Source organism: Phascolarctos cinereus, unplaced genomic scaffold, assembly GCF_003287225.1.
Source record: "Phascolarctos cinereus isolate Bilbo 61053 unplaced genomic scaffold, phaCin_HiC Scaffold_5;HRSCAF=322, whole genome shotgun sequence".
Taxonomy (NCBI): domain Eukaryota; kingdom Metazoa; phylum Chordata; class Mammalia; order Diprotodontia; family Phascolarctidae; genus Phascolarctos; species Phascolarctos cinereus.
Window position 1 is genome coordinate 231,110,039 of NW_027555958.1, and position 18,867 is coordinate 231,128,905.

At 40.7% G+C, this 18,867-nt stretch overlaps 1 protein-coding gene across 19 annotated transcripts in view; it reads left to right on the forward strand.

Annotated features, from left to right (window-relative positions):
• The window catches only part of TRERF1 (transcriptional regulating factor 1), a 323,931-nt gene extending 305,522 nt beyond the window's left edge, over window positions 1-18,409 (forward strand). For 16 of the 19 annotated variants that reach the window (XM_078155359.1, XM_078155357.1, XM_020976819.1 and 13 more), the window contains 4 exons: window positions 1,693-1,734; window positions 4,182-4,382; window positions 9,024-9,232; window positions 14,841-18,409. In XM_078155359.1, the coding sequence (XP_078011485.1) occupies window positions 1,693-1,734; window positions 4,182-4,382; window positions 9,024-9,232; window positions 14,841-15,159 (771 nt within the window). In that variant the 3' untranslated portion in view covers window positions 15,160-18,409. The remainder of the gene's footprint in view (window positions 1-1,692; window positions 1,735-4,181; window positions 4,383-9,023; window positions 9,233-14,840) is intronic. The other 3 variants (XM_020976828.2, XM_020976830.2, XM_020976833.2) reach the window with 1 other exon arrangement.
• The last annotated feature ends 458 nt before the right edge of the window (window positions 18,410-18,867 follow it).

Consider the following 18,867-nt stretch of genomic DNA (forward strand, 5'->3'; position numbering starts at 1 on the left):
GGAGGATTGGACTAGATGGGGTCTCTGAGATTCTTCTAGCCCTCTTGCATTTTTCTGATTCTGTGAGTGCTTTATATACAGAAGGGGGATCAGCGACCAGTTCTAGACTCTAGTTAAAGCCAATTTTTTCCTAGTTGTCCTGGAGCCTCTTAGATAGGGCTCTGCTTCAGCAGAGCTTGTGTTTCCTGATGGTCATAAGCAGCCCTAATTTAAACTTGGGGATAATGAAAGGCAGCATGTCATGCTGAATAGGGTCTAGAACTTGGATGCAGAAAGGCTGGGGTTCAAACCCTGCTTTGGACACATAATGGCTGTATAACTCTGGGAAAGTCACTTTCCCCCTCTGTGCCTCATTTACCTCATCTGTAACATAAGGGATTTGGCTCAGTGACCTCCGAGTTTCCATCTAGTTCTAAATCTGTTCTGGGAGCCTATGTTAGGGAGAGTCCAAGAAAAGACAGTACTATTGAGGGAGGATAGAACATCATTGTTGGCTTTGTAAAGTCACCAAGGCTACATCAGTCAATCATCAACATTTATTAAGTGCCTACCACGTGCCAGGCACTGTGCTAAGTGCTGGGAATACAAAAGGAGGCAAGAGACAGTCTCTGTCCACAAAGAGCTTATGGTCTAATGGGGGAAACATGCAAGCAAATATATACAAAGCAAACTAGTTCATTCACTAGAATGAAGAGGGAGTGGGAAATGCTTCCTGTAAAAGACAGGATTTTAGTTAGGACTTAAAGTAAGCCTGTCCAGGAAGATGGAGGTCAGGTTGGTGTGGAGGGATGGAGGCAAGAAGGCAGAGTAAGGTGGCATTCCTTTGCAGTCCCTTGGCTCACTCACTACAAGTCTTTAGTAGTGGGGCAGTGCCAGAGGTGCCCACACTAGCATGGCCTGTGAACTCAAGGAGAACAAAACAGCTTATATATGAGATGACTCAAGTTTTCTAAAACAAGAAAATCTTGATATAGGGCCAATGGTGTAGGTAACTCAGGTCTCCTTTCTTGCCCTTGGGGAAAAACACTACATAAGCTTCCCAAGACTTGCTCAAGGAAAATGGAAATTTTTGGTTTGTGAAAGGCCTCAGGTTAGAGGCATTGTGGCATCTTCTGGAGAAGCAGCTTTGTGAGAGGCAGGTGGGATAGCTGTAGGGAGTCGCTCTCATAGCCAGGAAAACCTGGTTCCCTTCCTGCCTTTCCAACATTCTGGCTGTATTACCTTGGACAAGTCACTTGATCTCTTAGGGCTCTAGGTCACAAGTGTGAAACAAAATGGGCCAACCAGATTAAAATGGAACTGGAAAATGCTTAACAAAGTAAACTAAAATACAATAAAATATAGGTAGTGTTAATTTGTGGGGCTTTTTAAAGTCAGCATGCAACCCACAGGGATCCTTGTGTTAGGTTTATATGCCCCACTTTTATTTGCATTTGACTCCACAGCTGTAGGCAAGCAGCTCTAGAAATTGTCAACCTGTGTTGGTCAAGGGAGGTTTTTCATCCAGACGTTCCTTATAGGAATGAAATCCCAGGTCCAGTTCTTGTCCCTAACCCTGTGTCTCCATCCTCTGGTCCTGAATGGGGTGGTGGGATGGGATCCATGACTCTGGCCCTAGGGAATTGCTATAGAATGCTTGCTTAAAAAATAGCAGATAAGGGTGATTTGGGTTGTACCTCCTTCTTCCCCCAGGTCAATGGCACACTTAGGAAGACACCTCTGGGTGGAGCAAAGGTAAGACTGTTTGATAGGGCACGAGAAGAGGGCAAAAGGAGAAGGGGAACGAACAGAAGGAAGTCAAATAGTAGCTGGTGATTGGAATGAGGAAAAGACCATGTTCTCTGAACCAAAACCATTGTAGCAGATTGCTCTTTTCGATAGTTAACATGTTTCAGGGTCAGAAAATACATGTGACTGCCGTGCAGGTACAGGTTTGATTTCTAGCAAGGCAGCTTTCTTCTTTAGAAGCCCTTCCTTTTCAATTTGAGTGTCTGGGAATGCCTAAAAAGCTGTTACATAGAACCATCCTCCTTCCTTCCTCCCTCCCCACCAAAGGCAGGGAGACCTGAGCTTGCTAGAGACAGGAGTTTCCTCCTGTCCAGGTTATCATTTCTCTCCTTCCCCACACGTTTAGAAGGTTGGAATGTGGCATGCCTGAGGTAGCTTGTGGTGAACAAGTGTAATATGGAGGAAGGAACACTGGATGGGGGATCAGGTCCCCCCCCCCCAGCTTCTAGCTAGCTGTAGGGCCTTGTATAAGTTATTTTTGCCATGCTGTGACTTGGTTTCCTTACCTGTAAATTGGGTATAATGGTATTTCTTAGATCTTTGGATTGGGGTTTTTTTTTTGCTTTTTTTTTTTAATTTATTTTTAATTTCCAAATTTTCTGCCTATTGAGAAGGCAAGAAATACAAAACCCATCATAGAGTTATTGGGATGATCAGATGAGAATAATAGTTGCATAATGATTAAGTGCCATATGAAAGCAAGAAAAAATGTTTCTTTATGGTCTTACACTCATTACGTTCAAGGAGGTGACCCAGAGGTTCTGTCCATAGATGGCACAGACATAGGACATTAGCAAGCTCCCTGCCAAGCTCGAAAGGCTTTGAGTGTGGGTGGCTCAAAATGACTCTGTGTTATCCAAAGACTAGACGGCCTAAGGCCAGAGCACATCATACAGTGTGAAAGCACGTACTAGCCATATTTACCATCCCCACCCTCTCTCTCCAGTCACCATCGCCAGCTTGTGGCAATGTCATTCTAAAATAGAAGGAAAAATTATTGGAATAATTAAAAATTTTTCTTTCTGTTCCTAAAGGAGAGTCAGTGACTTGTCTAGAGTTACCCAGGAATCAGTAGTAAAAATAAATAGGGCCTAAATCTAACAGTTCTTACTTTCTTCACCAGTCCCTTATTGTTTAGAACAATACAGTGATGTAAGAAAGTCTTGGTTTATTGTATGAGAGAGGGAGAAAGAAATGAATTCCAAGTGAGTGAGAAATTGTGTTTACATCTAGCATGTTGTAGGGTTGGGTTGTTTGTTTGTTGGGTGGTTTATTTTTGTCTTCTTATCCTGCCCATGCTAGCAGTATAGTGTCCGTCAGTCAATTCAGTCCCATTACTGATCAGCATGGAAGATTTGACCTGGCTGGTCACCTCTTCCTTTAGGCAGCCTGCTACCTTCCTGTTCCCAGGAACTCACTATATTTGTTTCAGTCTTAGTGCAGATACCCATCCTGTTTAGCCTACCACAGCTCAGAACTCCTGAACTCAATCCACCAGCCTCAGCTTTCCCAGTAGTAAAGATTATAGGCTTGTGCTGCCGCAGCAAGGCCTGATATTGAGCATTTGTCCCGGAAAAGGACCAGGCAGCTGCTGCAACGCCAGTTCACTGGCTCCGTGTCTCCCCACAGGGTTGGGCGGTACCCTAAAGTGCAATAGCCCTGTACTCTCCAGCCAAAGGGAAGTAGGAGGGAGACCAGGAGGGCATGAGAGAAAACTTACAGGAAATTACCTTATTAACTTTTCAAGCCTTGTTACCAGTGGGAATCATGCTCCATCTGTATGTTCCTATATATATTAGAATACATCTTGGTATGGAAGACTACAGATCTTTGGATTGGGTTTTTTTTTCTTTTAAAAAAAAGTTTTATATTTCCAAATTCTCTACCTATTGAGAAGTCAAGAAATACAATGCCCATCATACATAGAGTACAGTGGAGTTTTTCAAATTTAATTTTTAATTTTTATTTTGAGTTCCAAATTCTCTCCCTCCTGATCCCTCCCCCACCCATTGAGAAGACAAGACATATGGTACCTGTCATGTAAAATACAGATTTTACAATGAAAAGTCCAGGGAACTTATTTTTGTGATGCTCTTGTTGAGCAGAGTGGGAGAATCCAAATCTAGGGGCCTGTCTGTGTTGATAGTGAACCTTCCAAAAACAGTAAAAAGAACCAGGGAAGAGAGAAAAACATCTTCCTTAATCTAAAGTCCCAAGACTGCAGAACCCAACTTTGTAGAACAAGACTTTGAGCTCCTGTGAAGGGGAATGGGGGCCATTCACTGCTTAGGATTTCTTCTTTCTTAGCACCTCTGTTCTGCTCCTCAATAAATATAACATTTGGGGATTTTCTCCCCTTTTCCCTTTTATTATCTTTGCCCTTTTGTGACTAGACAAGTGAGGAAGAGGAGGATATAGAAGATGAGGATGACTTGGAAGAAGACAGAAAGTCCACAAAAGAAGATGACCCCAATGTGCAGAAGTCCCCAGATCCTCCCCCAATCACGCTGGTGGCACCCATAGACCTGCCAACGCTTCAGAGCCTTACGCCCTCCTCAGTCTCCTTCGTCTGTGAAATGCCAAATTGTGGTTCTGTAAGTGTCTTTCACTGTTAATCGAGCTGCTAGTGCTGGGGCGGAAGTAGAGGGGAAAGGGGAGATGCAGGTGGGCTTCACATATAGGAGCTCCCGGAAAGACTTAGTATAAATCACACTTTTGCACATGGGATCCCATGTGCCCACTGCTTCTCTGGATCATTGTTTTGTGGCAGCTTCAATTACATTTGTGATATATCTTCAGTGACCAGTGACTTCTGACACTTGTTCAGTTGTTTTAGTTGTGTCCAACTCATCATGACCCCCACTTGGGGTTTTCTTGGTAAAGATACTAGAGTGGTTTGTTCCTTCTCCAACTCATTTTACAGATGAGGAAGCTGAGGCAAACAAGGTTAAGTGACTTTCTCAGGGTCACACAGCTAGTAAGTGTTTGGGGCTGGATTTGAACTCAGGTCTTCCTGACTCCAGGCCTGGTGCTGCATTCACTGCACCACCTAGCTGTATACTTTTAATTGCATAAGGAAGTACACGTATTAAAGAAAACTGGAAAAGAACCCTTTTTGTAAAGTATAATGGGAATACTCACCCCCTAATTTATCTGGGTGGCAACACACACACACACACACACACACACACAGAGGAATAGGGATATTCTCATAGATGAGATGAGATGCTCTGTATATCACACTAGTTATACTCTTACATACAGATACATGTGTACTGTATGTATATACACTATATGTGCATATAATAAAATAGTACATGATTTTATTGTATGTATATATGCACATATGTATATGTTTATATTACACATGTATGTGTATATATGTGTGTATCTGTGTAGGAATATTCCTATATTCTTCAAAGTTTTGAATCCTCTTAATTTGAAGTTTCTTAAAATTGAGACAGACTTGGTGGCGGTGTTCTTTGACCCTGTCTACCGTTTCCTACCTCCCCTCTGCCCCACCCCCCCCAAAAAAGGATTTTCTAAGCCAAAGAGTGCTGGAAACAAGATCAAAAGAAGGGTGTGTGTGTGTGTGTGTGTGTGTGGGTGTGGGTGTTTGTGTGTGTCCATCCCATTTAACAGAATAAATTTCCTCTCCAGCACCATTTATTTCACATAAAATGAATATGACATTCACAGCTGTTCCTTACAGCAGGGTCCCAAAGGATCTCTAATTGAACACTATTAGCTTAGTTTGAGTTACTTTGAATGCCTCACTTCAGTGCTGTAAGTCTCTTACTATTTAAAACTATTAAGACTGGTCTTATTTTTTAAATGTTAGTGATTGAAGAGTGATTCCTTCCCTCCCTCTTCTCCTCCTTCCCCACCTTGGGCCTGACCATTAGTCTACATTAAGAGCATTTTCCTTAATCAGGTTTCCTTCAGGTGGAACCCTGCAGTAGAGGTAGTGTCTAGGAGGGCATCCCACATCTCCAGGAACTGGAGGTTGCTCTCTCTCTCTCTGTACTGGTATGAAGAACCAGGCATCTCATCTAGTTTCCTTCAGGCTTATATCCTCCACAGGATGGTGAAGTTTCCTAAGGTATAAAAGAAGGCTCCTTGCTAGAAGGAACTGCACATCTCTTGGATGAAACCAGGAGTATTTCTTATTGAAATACAAATCCAGAACCTCACTCAATTCATATGCAATGAGATGACATACGATCATAGCTTTAGTGCCCAAAGGAATCTTTAGAGGTCATCTAGTCCAATCCCTTTATTTTACAGATGAAGAAATTGAGGCCCAGAGAACTTAAGTGACTGCTCTAAGGCCACATAGAAGATAGTAAACATCTGAGGTGAGATTTGAACCTAGATGTTCTAGGCTGGGCAGCTAGGTAGTGTAATGGATAGAGCATTAAGTCTGGAGTTAGGAGGATCTGAGTTCAAATCCAGTCTCAGACACTTACAAGCTGTGTGACCCCGGGCAAGTCACTTAACCCCTATTTGCCTCAGTTTGTCATGTGTAAAACAGGGATGCACTGGAGAAGGAAATGGCAAACCACTCCAGTATCTTTGCCAAGAAAACCCCATGGCAGAGTCAGACACGACTGGATAACTTCTGGATTTCAGTTCAAGTACACCATACTTCCTCTCTAAGAGAGTTAGGTTAAAAAAAAATTTAAAAGATGAGAGACTTGGAAGCAAAGACTGAAATGTCAAGATCTAACTGTTTTATTAAAAACTTAGCTCTGGGCATTGATACAACCAGCTATGTTTTTATAATAATTATTTGCATTTAAATGAATTTTAATGCATAAAGTATTTTTCAGCCACTTCTAAACCTTCATCAGGATTCTTTGGCCATTCATTCTTTCCTTTTATATGGATGCAATTAGTGTGTGTGTGCCATTCTTCTGACTCTACTTTGTTTGTTTTACATTATTTCATAAAGGTTTTTCCAGATTTGTTTATTTCTCATATTTACTGTTCTTAAATGCACTGGAGAAGGAAATGGCAGACCACTGCAGTATCTTTGTCAAACAAACCCCTGATGGGGTCATGAAGAGTTGGACACAACTGAAATGACTAAACAACAAATTCCGTTACAGTAATACATTGACAACCATTATACCATTTGTTGAACAGTAAGATAGTTTGTAGATATGTGTGTGTGTGTGTGTGTGTATACATACACATTTTTATATGCATTTGATTGTGTGATTTCATTTATCTTACATATGAAAATCTAAGGAGAGTGAGCTCCTGTATATTTGCATACTCATAACAAGTTGAGGATATAGTCTCAACAACAGAATTAGTCAAAGGGCATGGTTATTTTTATGATGCTTGTATATACCTAGATTGCTCTCTAGAAATAGTCTTTGGTATTGATAGAAATAGTCTTCAGTTATAAATAAGCAATGAGTGAGTTTTCCTGTTCCCTGCCAACCCCTTCAGCATTAAGTTTTGTTGCTTCTCATAATATTTTACCAGTTTGAGAGATGTGTGGTAACACTGTAGAGGTGTTTTAATTTGCATCTCTTTAATTACTAATGAGGTTGAGCATTTTTTTCCCAAGTGTTTCTTAACAATTTGTGTTTTGAAAATATCATTTGCTGATATCCATTCATCATTTATGTAATGTGGACTGGGAGTTACCACTGAGTTTTTATTATTTCTTTTTCTGTACATTCAGATGTCAATCTGTCATATATGGCATGGCATTTAAATTTCAGTCTCTGTGACTTTTTTTCTTTTTTTTAGACACTGGGTGTTTTCTGGGAATTTTCCATAGTGTTTTTGTGGTAAAATTTTGAGTGGGTGTGTTTCTTCTTTGTTTTCTTTTCTGTTGTCAGAAATACCTACCGAAGTGACATTTTTTCAATGATTAAAAGCTTCATATGGGCAAGGTATCATCTCATCAGCCTTTATTCCCTCACATTCAGTGATGGAGGCTGAGGGTGACCTCTCACTGGCTATGAGACCTACTTTTAAATCTAACACAGGGCGATCCAATGAGATCATGTGTGTAATGTACTTTACAATCTTGAAAGCCCTCCAAATGAATAAAAAAACATTTAAGTGTTCACTGTGTGCAAAGCCTGGAGATACAAATAAAAAAAAAACAGTCTTTGCCAGTAAGAGTTTATGTTCTTTTTTTTTCAATCAATAAACATTTATTAAGCACATACTATGTACCCACCCAGCACTATGTTAAAAACTGGGGATACTAAAAGAGGGGTAAAAGACAGTCCTTGCCCTCAAAGAGCTTACAATCTAATGTAACTTAAAAAAAAGAAAGAAAGAAATTCTTGTAACAAATATGCATAGTAAAACAAAACAAATTCCTGCATTGGCTATATACAAAAATATACATGTCTCATTTTGTACCCTATGTATATCACCTCTCTGTCAGGAAGTTATAAGGCTAAAAGAGTTTACGTTCTAATAAGAGGAGACAATATTCACAGGAAAGTGGTAGGTCAAAGGGAGTACTTTGGTATGGAAGTTACAGGAATGGTTAGTGGAGCTGTAGGGAAGTCCATTGACATACACCTTCCAGCAGCAGTAACAGGGCTGATTTGATCATGGTTCTAAGAGCTGAAAGCAGGGATGGTGGCAGAGGGAGAAAATTGACAGGGAATAGGGAATAAAGTGAAGCATGACTGGTAGCCTGCCTGAAATCGTTGGCCAGATGAGGCGCATCAATACAAACTTACTGTCCAACAAATGGTAGAATGGTTGTCAATGTGTTACTGTAGTGGAATTTGTTGTTTAGTCCTTTTAGTTGTACCTAATCAGTACAACAGGCCTTTGTGGTAGAAATTTAGAAGATAAATGGGTTAAAAGCTCCCTGCCTTATGAGAAGATGGAGAGTCTCTACGTGTTTGGGGCCCTGTATGAAATAATGGGCCAGGGAATACAGTCACTAGTGTGGTCAGCAGGGTTCCAGGACACAAGTTTTGGAGAGGAAAGGGTTAGAGCCTCCGGGGTGCTGTCTCTGGTGCTGATTGAGAGAAGATGACCGAAGAGAAGGGAGCAAAGGCTACTCAGTCCCCTTCTGGAAATGAATAGATTCCAGCTCTGTCCAAAGCCTTGAGCAGGGTGGTACTTCCCAATCTAAGAGTGTTCCTAGGAAACCCTGCATTTTCCTACAACGTTAGCTATTACTTACTGTTATTAATATTATTTTCGAGACTGTAGATGTCACGTGTACCCCCTTTCTTACCCAGGTGTTCAGCTCTCGGCAGGCACTGAATGGCCATGCCCGCATCCACGGTGGCACAAACCAGGTGGCTAAAGCCCGGTGCTCGGTTCCCCCTGCAAAGCAGAAACAAGGTGCCCAGAGCGGCTACTGTTCTGTGAAGAGCTCACCGGCTCACAGCACAGCAAGCGGTGAGACCGACCCAACCACTGTCTTCCCCTGCAAGGAGTGTGGGAAGTAAGTAAGACCAGGATCGACAGATTGAATCCGCTCATTGCACTGGATTCAGTTCTTCTTGTTCAGTAAGACCCTAGGTTAAGAAGGCATGTGCTCTTCAGCCAGGAAAGAGGAAGGCTGAGTCAGGCTCACATTTAAAGTCAGCAAATAATCTTTTAAAATCTTGTTTCTAAAATTTTTATTGATGATATTTATTGTTCCTTTACATTCATTTTTAGATCTATCCCTCCTTCCCTCTTCATACCCAGCAGGCCATCCTGTATGACAAGTATTTTTTAAAAGAAAGGAAAACAGCAGTTTTGCAAAACCAACCAATACATTGGCCATCTTTGATAGTACAGTCAATATTCCACACTGCCACGTGGTTGCATAATAGGGCCTGAATCAGAAAGTCCTGAATTTTTCCAGCCTTAGATGCATACTATTTGTGTGACCCTGGGCAAATCACTTAGCCTTTGTTTGCCAACTGTGAAATGGGTGTAATAGCACCTACAGTGCAGGATTATTATGAGGGTCAAATGAGGTAGTATTTGTAAAGGGCTTAGCACAGTGCCTGGCACATGGAAGGTGCTATAGAAATGCTTATTCCTTTGCCTACCTCTGCATTAAAGAGAGGGAGGTTCCTTATCATGATTCTTCTTCAGGGTCTCATTTGGTCATTATAATTAGATACCATTCAGGTTTTTTTTGTTTGTTTTGTTTTGCTGTTTGTTTGTTGTTTTGCTAGGCGGTCGGGGTTAAGTGACTTGCCCAGGGTCACACAGCTAGTAAGTGTCATGTGTTGTATGTCTGAGACTGGATTTGAACTCAGCTCCTCCTGACTCCAAGGCCAGAGCTCTATCCACTGCACCACCCAGCTGCCCCTGATACCGTTCAGTTTTGTTCATTGTCAGCTAACATTAATTATACGTAGAGCATTGTGGTAGACTTTCAGAGAAAAGTAAGGCCTAATAAACTGTAGTTCTTGCTCTCAAGGAGTTTTTCATCTAATAGTGGTAAAATACAACTGGTAGATAGATGTATATAACAGAAAATAAGGCGTCCCGAATGCAGAAGGTAAAAGGATTCTTGTTAGTTCAGAAGAAGGAAGTTAACTTGTTCTTTCTTTATTTTTTTATTTTAAAAAGTTAAGGTTTATTATTTTCTTTTGTATCACTCATTTCCTTATATAACCCCCCAGTACAAACACACCTTGCTCATAACAAATATCAAGTAAGTGAAAACCAACTGAAAGGATGACCGTGTCTAAGAACATAGGAAACATTTTGTACCCATAATTCCCTGAAGGGATTAGGAAGACAAAGATTACTGATTACAAACAATGAGTTCAGCGTCCTAGTGCCATGATTTTCATTTATGTTCTTGTGCGTATTGCCCTTCTGGCTTTGCTTTCTTTAGTCTGGGTCAGTTCATACGAGTCTTCCTGTGTTACTCCTAGCGTATAACCGAATTTAACTAAAGGCAGCTAAATTGTTGTTGAGTTGTTTCAATCATGTCCCCATTTTTTTTTGTGACCCCATTTTGGAATTTCCTTGGCAAAGATACTGGGGTGGTTTTCCATTTCCTTCTCTAACTCGTTTTACAAATGAGAAACTGAGGAAACAGGGTGAAGTGACTTGCCCAGGGTCACACAGCTAGTATGTATCTGAGGTTGGATTTGAACTCATGAAGATGAGTCTTCCTGATTTCAAGTCCAGTGCTCTATCCACTGTGCCACTAGATAGTGCAGTGAATAGCATTGGACTTGAAGCTTAGTCAGACCACAGTTCAAATCCAGTCTCAGACACTTAACTAGCTCTGTGATCCTGGGCAAGTCATTTAACCTCTGCCTGCCTCAGTTTCCTCTTCTACTAAATAAGGATAATAATAGCGCCTACCACCCAAGTTTGTCATGAGGATCAAATGTGATACTATTTGTAAAGTGCTTTGCAAACCTTGAAGCACTATGTAAATGCTAGCTTTCGTTATTAACTGTGGCCTTTACTTTATAATGTCTGTTACTTTAAGAGACTGGATTTAATTTGTCATCTCTGTACCAAAGCAACCTTTTCACTATTGCTGCAGTTCTCCTGTGATGGAGGCCTGAAAGATAAAGGACAGGAATTAACTGTGAGCTGTGTCTAAGGTGGTAGCTTTCTAGGATACAGTAAAGACTGTCAAAGAGAAGTCTTTATTTGAGTGACGTAAGCGCACTGGAAGGACTCCCTGGTTTGGGCCCGTTTTTCTATAAAAGGGCAAATGTCTTAATGGCTGGAGGCATGTCATATTTTCTGTTTGAAGTATTTATTATAACTAAAACAATAACAATAATACCAACAATAATAACGGAGAAGGCAGTATGATGTAAAGGATAGAGCCAGCTTTGGAGTCAGGAAGACCTGGGTTCAAGTTCTGCCTTTGGCATATATTAGCTCTGTCACAAGAGGCAAGTTTCAATGCTTTGGGCAACTCTCTAAGATGATAAGTTACAGTGTGAGTTGTTGATCTGTGTCAGTGGAGGGAGTTTCCCTACTGAGAGATTTCCCTGTCCCGTTAAAATCACAGGCCTGTCTCAGAATGATAGTGTTAAAGTTTGCAAAGTGCTTTTACCTTTGTTTTCTCATTTGAGCCTTCCAAATCATTCTCGGAGGGAGGGTCTTTGGGTTTCATTTTCTCTCTCTTACAGATGAGGAAACAGAGACCCAGAGAATATGATGGTTATGTTGCTAGTGAGTATCAGGTGGAATGTAAAACCATCAAGCCCAGCACTCTGTTCACCCTATTGCTGTCAAGAAAGACAAATAGTCAAATAAACATACAAAAATAAGGAATAAAATCTTACCTGGATCTCTTAGCATTTAACAGAGCAGAGTCAAACAAATGAACAGATAATAAACAAAGAAGTACATTCTGTCTGCCTTCCTTTCATGTTTTGCCTTTGTTTTTTAGATAAGTGTTTAGAGTCAGTGTCTACACAGTTCTGGCGCTGTTGATAGCACATTAGCACTTCATATAGGTCTCATTGTATTAACAATCCTTTTCTTTTTTAAAGGGCAGATATGTAGTGGCCTTGACTAGAATATTCTTTCTTCTTTTTCTCTTCTTAGCTCTTCTTATCCTTCCAGATGGGGACAAAGGACAGTTTTAGTGACATTATCCAAAAAAACTTATTTTTGACCTTCAAGTGGCTGTATGCCTTTCATTATTATGGTCTGTGATGTTACATTGTTAACCACCATGTGCCCTGAACACAGAGCCAGCCCCCATCCTGGACCACACCTCCCTGATACCCAACACATTTTAGCCCCATTATTCTCTGCATGTCCACTGCTTTGTCTACAGGGAAAGAAAGGAAAGAGGAAGGTATAAGAAGAGAATAGAAAGTGGGGGAGGAAGGAGACACTTCAGAGCTCAGAAATAAAGGGCCTTTTAAACACCCTCCCCCACCACCACAAAGGAGAACTTAGAGATCCTCCCCATCCTGTGAGGCAGCCGTGGTAGAGTAGAAAGAGCCCTTCCATTGCTCCTTTGCCCCTAGAAAAGCACAGCTTTCTGGGCTTCAGTTTCCCACTTGGTGAAGAGGATAGAATTAGATTCCTGATACACACACCTCCTTCAGCTCTAACACTTTAGGACTCCAAGATTCTAAGGCAGCACTTCCAAGTACTGAGTATTGGGAAAATCTAATCTTTAAAAATAAAAAGAAAAACTAAAAAAGAAGAGTTTTATTGATGCCTCTTCTTTAGACAACCTTGTCATTTCTGAATGAACTCCCCACCCTACTCATATTGGCTACTCTCTTGTAACAAAGAGAAAAATGAGTAAGCAAAAATAATTAATACGCTGACCACACACACAGCACTGGCAGCATGAAACGGTGAAAAGAACACAGGATCTGGAGTCAGTAGGCCACAGGTTCAAATTCCATCTCAGATCCTTGGGATCATATATCGAAAGCTAGAAGAGACCTCAGAGTCTCCGGCTTCCTCATTTTATGTATGAGGAAACCAAAGTCCAGGGAGGTGCTTTGCCCAAGGTCACAAAGATAGGATGTTAGTATGTGGGTCCTCTGATTGCCCAGCCAGTGTGTTTTCTATTACACCATGCAAGGCCAGTTAACCTCCTTGGGCCTCTGAGGTCCCATTCCACCTCTGGATCTGTGACCCTATAATGGATGCAATATTCTTTTCACCATTCCTCCTGCCTAGAGACTGGCTGGACAAGCTGTGGTATACTATTGTGATGGAATACTGTTGTGTTATGAGAAATAGTGGGGGAGAGGGGAAAAGTGGTTTCAGAAAAATCTGGGAAGACCTATGAATTGATGAAAAGTGAAGCCAGCAGAACCAAGAGAACATTGTGCACAGTAACAGTGATCAACTGTGAAAGGCTTAGCTGTTCTAATCAATACTGTAATCCAAGACAGTTCCAAAGGACCCATTTTGAAAAAAAATGCTACCCACTTCCAAAGAGAGAATGACTGAACTCTGGGTACTAGATTTCTCTTGCTTTTTTTTTTTTTGGTAACATAACTATGTTATATGGAAATAAATTTTGCATGACTTCGTGTATAATTGATATCATATTGCTTGCCTTCTTAATGGTTGGGGAGGGACTGGAGGTAGGAAGAGAATTTGGAACTCAAAATTTTTAAAAATGAATATTAAAATAAAAAGTGTAATTTTTTTTTTTGTAGAGTCCTCCTTCCTCTCTGCTGAGAAAAGGGAGGTATGGAAAAACCTAATCTGTCTGTGAACCTCGTCAACCTCTCTGTATCTCTCTTGCATCACAGGGTATTTTTTTTTGGATAGCATTTTTTTTATTAATTTATTTTGATTTATCAACAATCACTTCCATATGCTTTTGAGTTGAAAATTTTTCTCCCCCTTCCTCCCCCCCCTCCCCAAGATGGCACACAATCTGATATAGGCTTTACATTTACATTCCCATTAAACATATTTTCACATTAGTGAAGTTGTAAGTAAAAATTAAAACCAATAGGAGGAACCATCAGAAAGAGGAAACAAAACTCAACAGAAGATAAAAATAAGTGATAGTGATTCTACTTCCATAGTTCTTTCTTTGGATGTGGACAGCATTTTCCATCCCGAGGCTTCTGGAGATGTCTTAGATCCTTGTAATGCTGAGAAGGGTGCAGTTTAACAATATTAGTCATCGCATAACGTGGCTGTTATTGTGTACAAAGTCCTCTTGGTTCTGCTCACGTCACTCACCATCAGACCATATAAGTCTTTCCAGGTTTTTCTGAAGTCAGCCTGTTCATCATTTCTTATAGCACAATAGTATTCCATTACATTCATATACCACACCTTGTTCAGCCATTCCCCAATTGATGGGCATTCTCTCAATTTCCAATTCTTTGCCACCACAAAAAGAGCTGCTACGAATATTTTTGTACATGTGGGTCCTTTTCCCATTTGTTTGATCTCTTTGGGATATAGCCCTAGAAGTGTTTATTGCTGGATCAAAGGGTATGCACATTTTTGTAGTCCTTTGGGCATAGTTCCAAATTGTTCTCCAGAATGGTTGGATCATTTCACAGCTCCACCAGCAATGTATTCATGTTCCAGTTTTCCCACATCTTCTCCAACATTTATCATTTTCACAGGGTATTTTTCAAGATCAAAAGCCGTAATGCCCACATGAAGACACACAGACAACAGGAGGAACAGCAGAGGCAGAAAGCCCAGAAAGCTGCAGTCGCCGCCGAAATGGCAGCTGCTATTGAGAGGACTACTGGGCCAGTGGGACCCGGGCTGATTCCCCTGGACCATCTGAGCTTAATAAAACATGTGGAAGATGTCGACATTCTCGGTGATGATGTCGTCCAGGAGTTGGGAGGCGTCATCGAAGAGACTGAAGTGGTGGACACAGACCTCCTCTTGGACGATGACACCACTCTGCTGCAGGGTGACACAGAACTGTAAAGAATCCTGTCTCCCTGAGAGACAGTTCAGGCCCTTGGCGCTCATCCTTACTGGTCAGAAATCCATGACTGCCTGCATTGTTTGCAACCATTTTAAACTACATGTTTTAAAAAGGAGTTCCTTTTATTCAGGTCCAAAAAAAGAAAGAAAGAAAGAAAAACAAAAATCTTTATTTTTTTCCCTTAAAAAAATTTTTTTTTTGGGGTGGGAGGGAAATAAATAATTGGCACAAATATCTTTAAGAAATGTTCCATCTGGGTTATGTTCTCATGAGTTCACTCCTGACAGCTAGTGAAGGTGGGCCTGATGTTTCCGTCTCCATTTTCCCCTAGATGTTTCATGGGAAAGATTTCAAATCTCAGGCATCAAGTTCACATTTTGCCCAGAGCTTCTCACGTCCCTGGAGGGCACTACAGATTTAGGCTGGGGACTCGAGCCATGCTTTGCCAGGCAGTGCAAGAGTCCACATTCCATTGTCCCACTATATCTTTGCAACTGGATGCATGGTAGTAAATTGGGCAAAATGGGCCCTTTTCTGTCATTGTTCCTTCATACACATCTTTGGATAAGTTGAGCCAATGTGAATGAAGGTCCACCTTCACACTGCCTTTCTTGTAAATGGTGGTTCTCTTTACAGGAATCAAAGTGCTACGTATTCTCAGGCTTCTCTCCATCAGGGTTCTTAATGAGGCAGTAGTTTACCATTCCCCCGGGTGGGAGAACAGAACTAATGCTTCTGTGGGTGGAGCCCACTTGGGATTAAAATGCTGCTTGTTAGGAGGGCCACATTTGGTGACCCTGACCTCACTGGTGACAGCTACTGTGGTGTTAGAAGGGGTGAGGGGGATCCCAGGCTACATGCCTATTAGAAGTACGAGGTATACTGATATAGCAGGTTGGGAGTTCTTCCATTTGTAGGGAGGGAGAGAGAGTAGTGGACTTCTTAAGGTAAGGAGTTGTCTTAGGAAACAGGCTTTTCTTTGTAGAACAAGGTAGCTGATAGGAGGTTCATATTCCTTTCAGTACCATTGTTCACACTCAACAGGGGAGCCCGAAACAAGACCTTGTGCCATTTAGAAGTACTGTGAAAACTCATTAGGATTTAGCTTGGACTCACAGATGCTGGACTGAAGTTTACCTCTGTACTAACTATGGGACGAGGAAGGGTTTGCCAAGCCAACAAGTGATCATAAACAAGGGAAATACTGAGTGAAAGAGGCCCATGGTGATTCCACTACACCCCTTTGGCCACAGTGTTCTAGCATTCAGACCCAGAATATGCTTAGTATGAATGATTTACTAAAGTAATTTTTGGGGTTCTCTCAAGACACAGCTGGGCTCCCCCTTCCCTTGACCCTGACAGCAGTGTTACTGTGCATACTTGAAAGTAATAAATCTTCCAATTCTTTTACAAGTAGTTTATATTAGCTCAGATACTTCTCCTCTTCAGACAAGACAGACTGTCTTCCACTATACTAGGGGAAACTAGAGAGGTTCCAGGGTTGGGATACAATCTGGTAGGGAACAGTGTTCTCACAGACAACCACTGTAAAGTGAATGCCATGTGACTTTTTAAACCTTTTTGGAGGCTTCTGGCCTTCCTTTTTCCCACCCATCTTCTCTCATTCTCTGTCTCTGAGGACTCTGGTTTCTTGTGCTGATCCAGTGAGTAACATACCCCCCCATCAGTGGCTTGGCATTGGATAGGATTAGAGAAGGAGTAAGGGGGTTTCAGGAGAGAAGAACCTGGCCACTTCTCATAGCGGCCTTTCAACACCCTCCGGCGAACATCCTTCCGGGAAGAGGCCAGCTAGTATCTTTCATCACTCAGGCAGCTCAGCCTCACTCCTGGCTTATGCACAAAAGCCTCAGAGTAGAATGACAAGAATAATTATAAGCAAATGAACAAATGAGCCTCGTTTCAATCAATTTGTGCTTTAAAAAAAATGGAATTTCCTAGTTTCCCTCTCCCTCTGCTTAAAATATATATGTATAGTTGTATGTCATTCATTGTCGTTTCAGATGGGTTTTGAAGCCTCAAATTTCATGCATCTTTTAAATGAACTTTTTTTTTGCATGTTTTGAGGGGTTTCTGGCAGCCCTTCCCCTATGTTGTGAAACCATTACAAAACTATTCAACCCAGGACCTTCCATGTCATGGGTGTGATGGTTGAACCCCCAGGCCAGTCATGCCCCTGAGTAAATTGACCCCAGATTTAGTAGGATGGTTCTAGGGTAGCCCTGTTTCTGGGTCCAAGGTCACAGCAGTCTCTGGGATCTGAAAGTCTGTTTGTCAAACATAAAAAACATACAGAGTTTATAAACAGTTGGTGCATTCCTTCTGTTTAGAGGATGACTCACGTGTCCCAGTTTTCAACATTAAAGAGACAAAACTCAGAAGGCACAATTTTATTTAACTTTCCACTTAGTTCCACATAATGCTATTGACATTAAATAACCAAAGAATTTTCCCTTCACAGACAGATGGTTCCAGTTCCTGAATTCGTATTTTCTGATCATTTATACACAAAAGAATCAAATTCATATTAAAAGAATGCACTTACCTTTCTACTTTTACTTTTCCTTAAAACAAAAATATATTCTGCCTGCATCAATATCTTGTTTTGGCTTCTTCCCTCTCCAAAAAAAACAAAACAGTAAACAACACTTTTCACTTTTAATGGTTAATGTCTTCAATAAGATTGATGTTTACTCTCAGATGTTTTCACTAGTGAATCTAGTCCTCTTTGAGAAAGCTTGTACAGAAAAAGTTAACAGATATATTTTATGGAAAAAAAAGCCCATCTTATTTTCAGATATATTTAACTGCTGTTATATTTTATTAGCAGAAGGGTGTAAATATTTTCTAGGAGTTCTATTGTAAAGAAGAGTATTTTTGAAAAAAAAAGTTTAATGTATTAAAAAGGAAAACAACATTTTAAAGCTGTGGTTACGTTTGGTTCCTGTTATTACTTCCTGATGTTGTGTTTTCAACGGCTCGCTTGCATGCCTTCTCTTTGCTGGATGTAATTTATTCAGGTTTGTGCCATTTTTGAGTTTGATTTCATGATCTTTGGTGTGTTTGGCTGTATTTTCCCAGCATGCAGTATATTTGGTACATTGCCAAAGCGCTTTGTATGACATATTCATAGTATTTCCTTTTGTGATGTGTTGTGTTTGTGTGTGTGTGTGTTTTTTTTAAAGAAAGAAAAAATAAAGAACTTTATGTCTCATTTCAGCCAAAACAGAACAGTGTTTTCTAGTGAATTTTATAATTACATTTTGCTAAAGATGTTCCTTGACATTTTTCTGTTTTTGTTAAGGCAAGCCAAAATTCTTTTAAATGGCTATGGGTTGCCTTTTTTTTTTTAAAGGTTGAGGTTGGGAAGCAAAGTTATATATAAACATCATATGTAACAAATAAAGATGATTTATTGACTTATCCTTTAAAAAGGTGCATTCCTTAAAAGGTAGGGGTTTGAGGACTTTATTTTAACCTAGAGACAGGTTTTTGCAATTTAAAAGAAATGATCATAGTATTTTGAGAGATGCCACACTTAAAGAAATGATAACTCCTTAACATATTGATGGATTTTCAGAGAGAAGTAAGAAAACAAAACCTTTGAGGTCTAATCAGTAACCTCCAAATGTATATTTATATGGAGGTGGGAATGGGGGAGGGTATGGCGGTTCTCTTATTATTTGTAT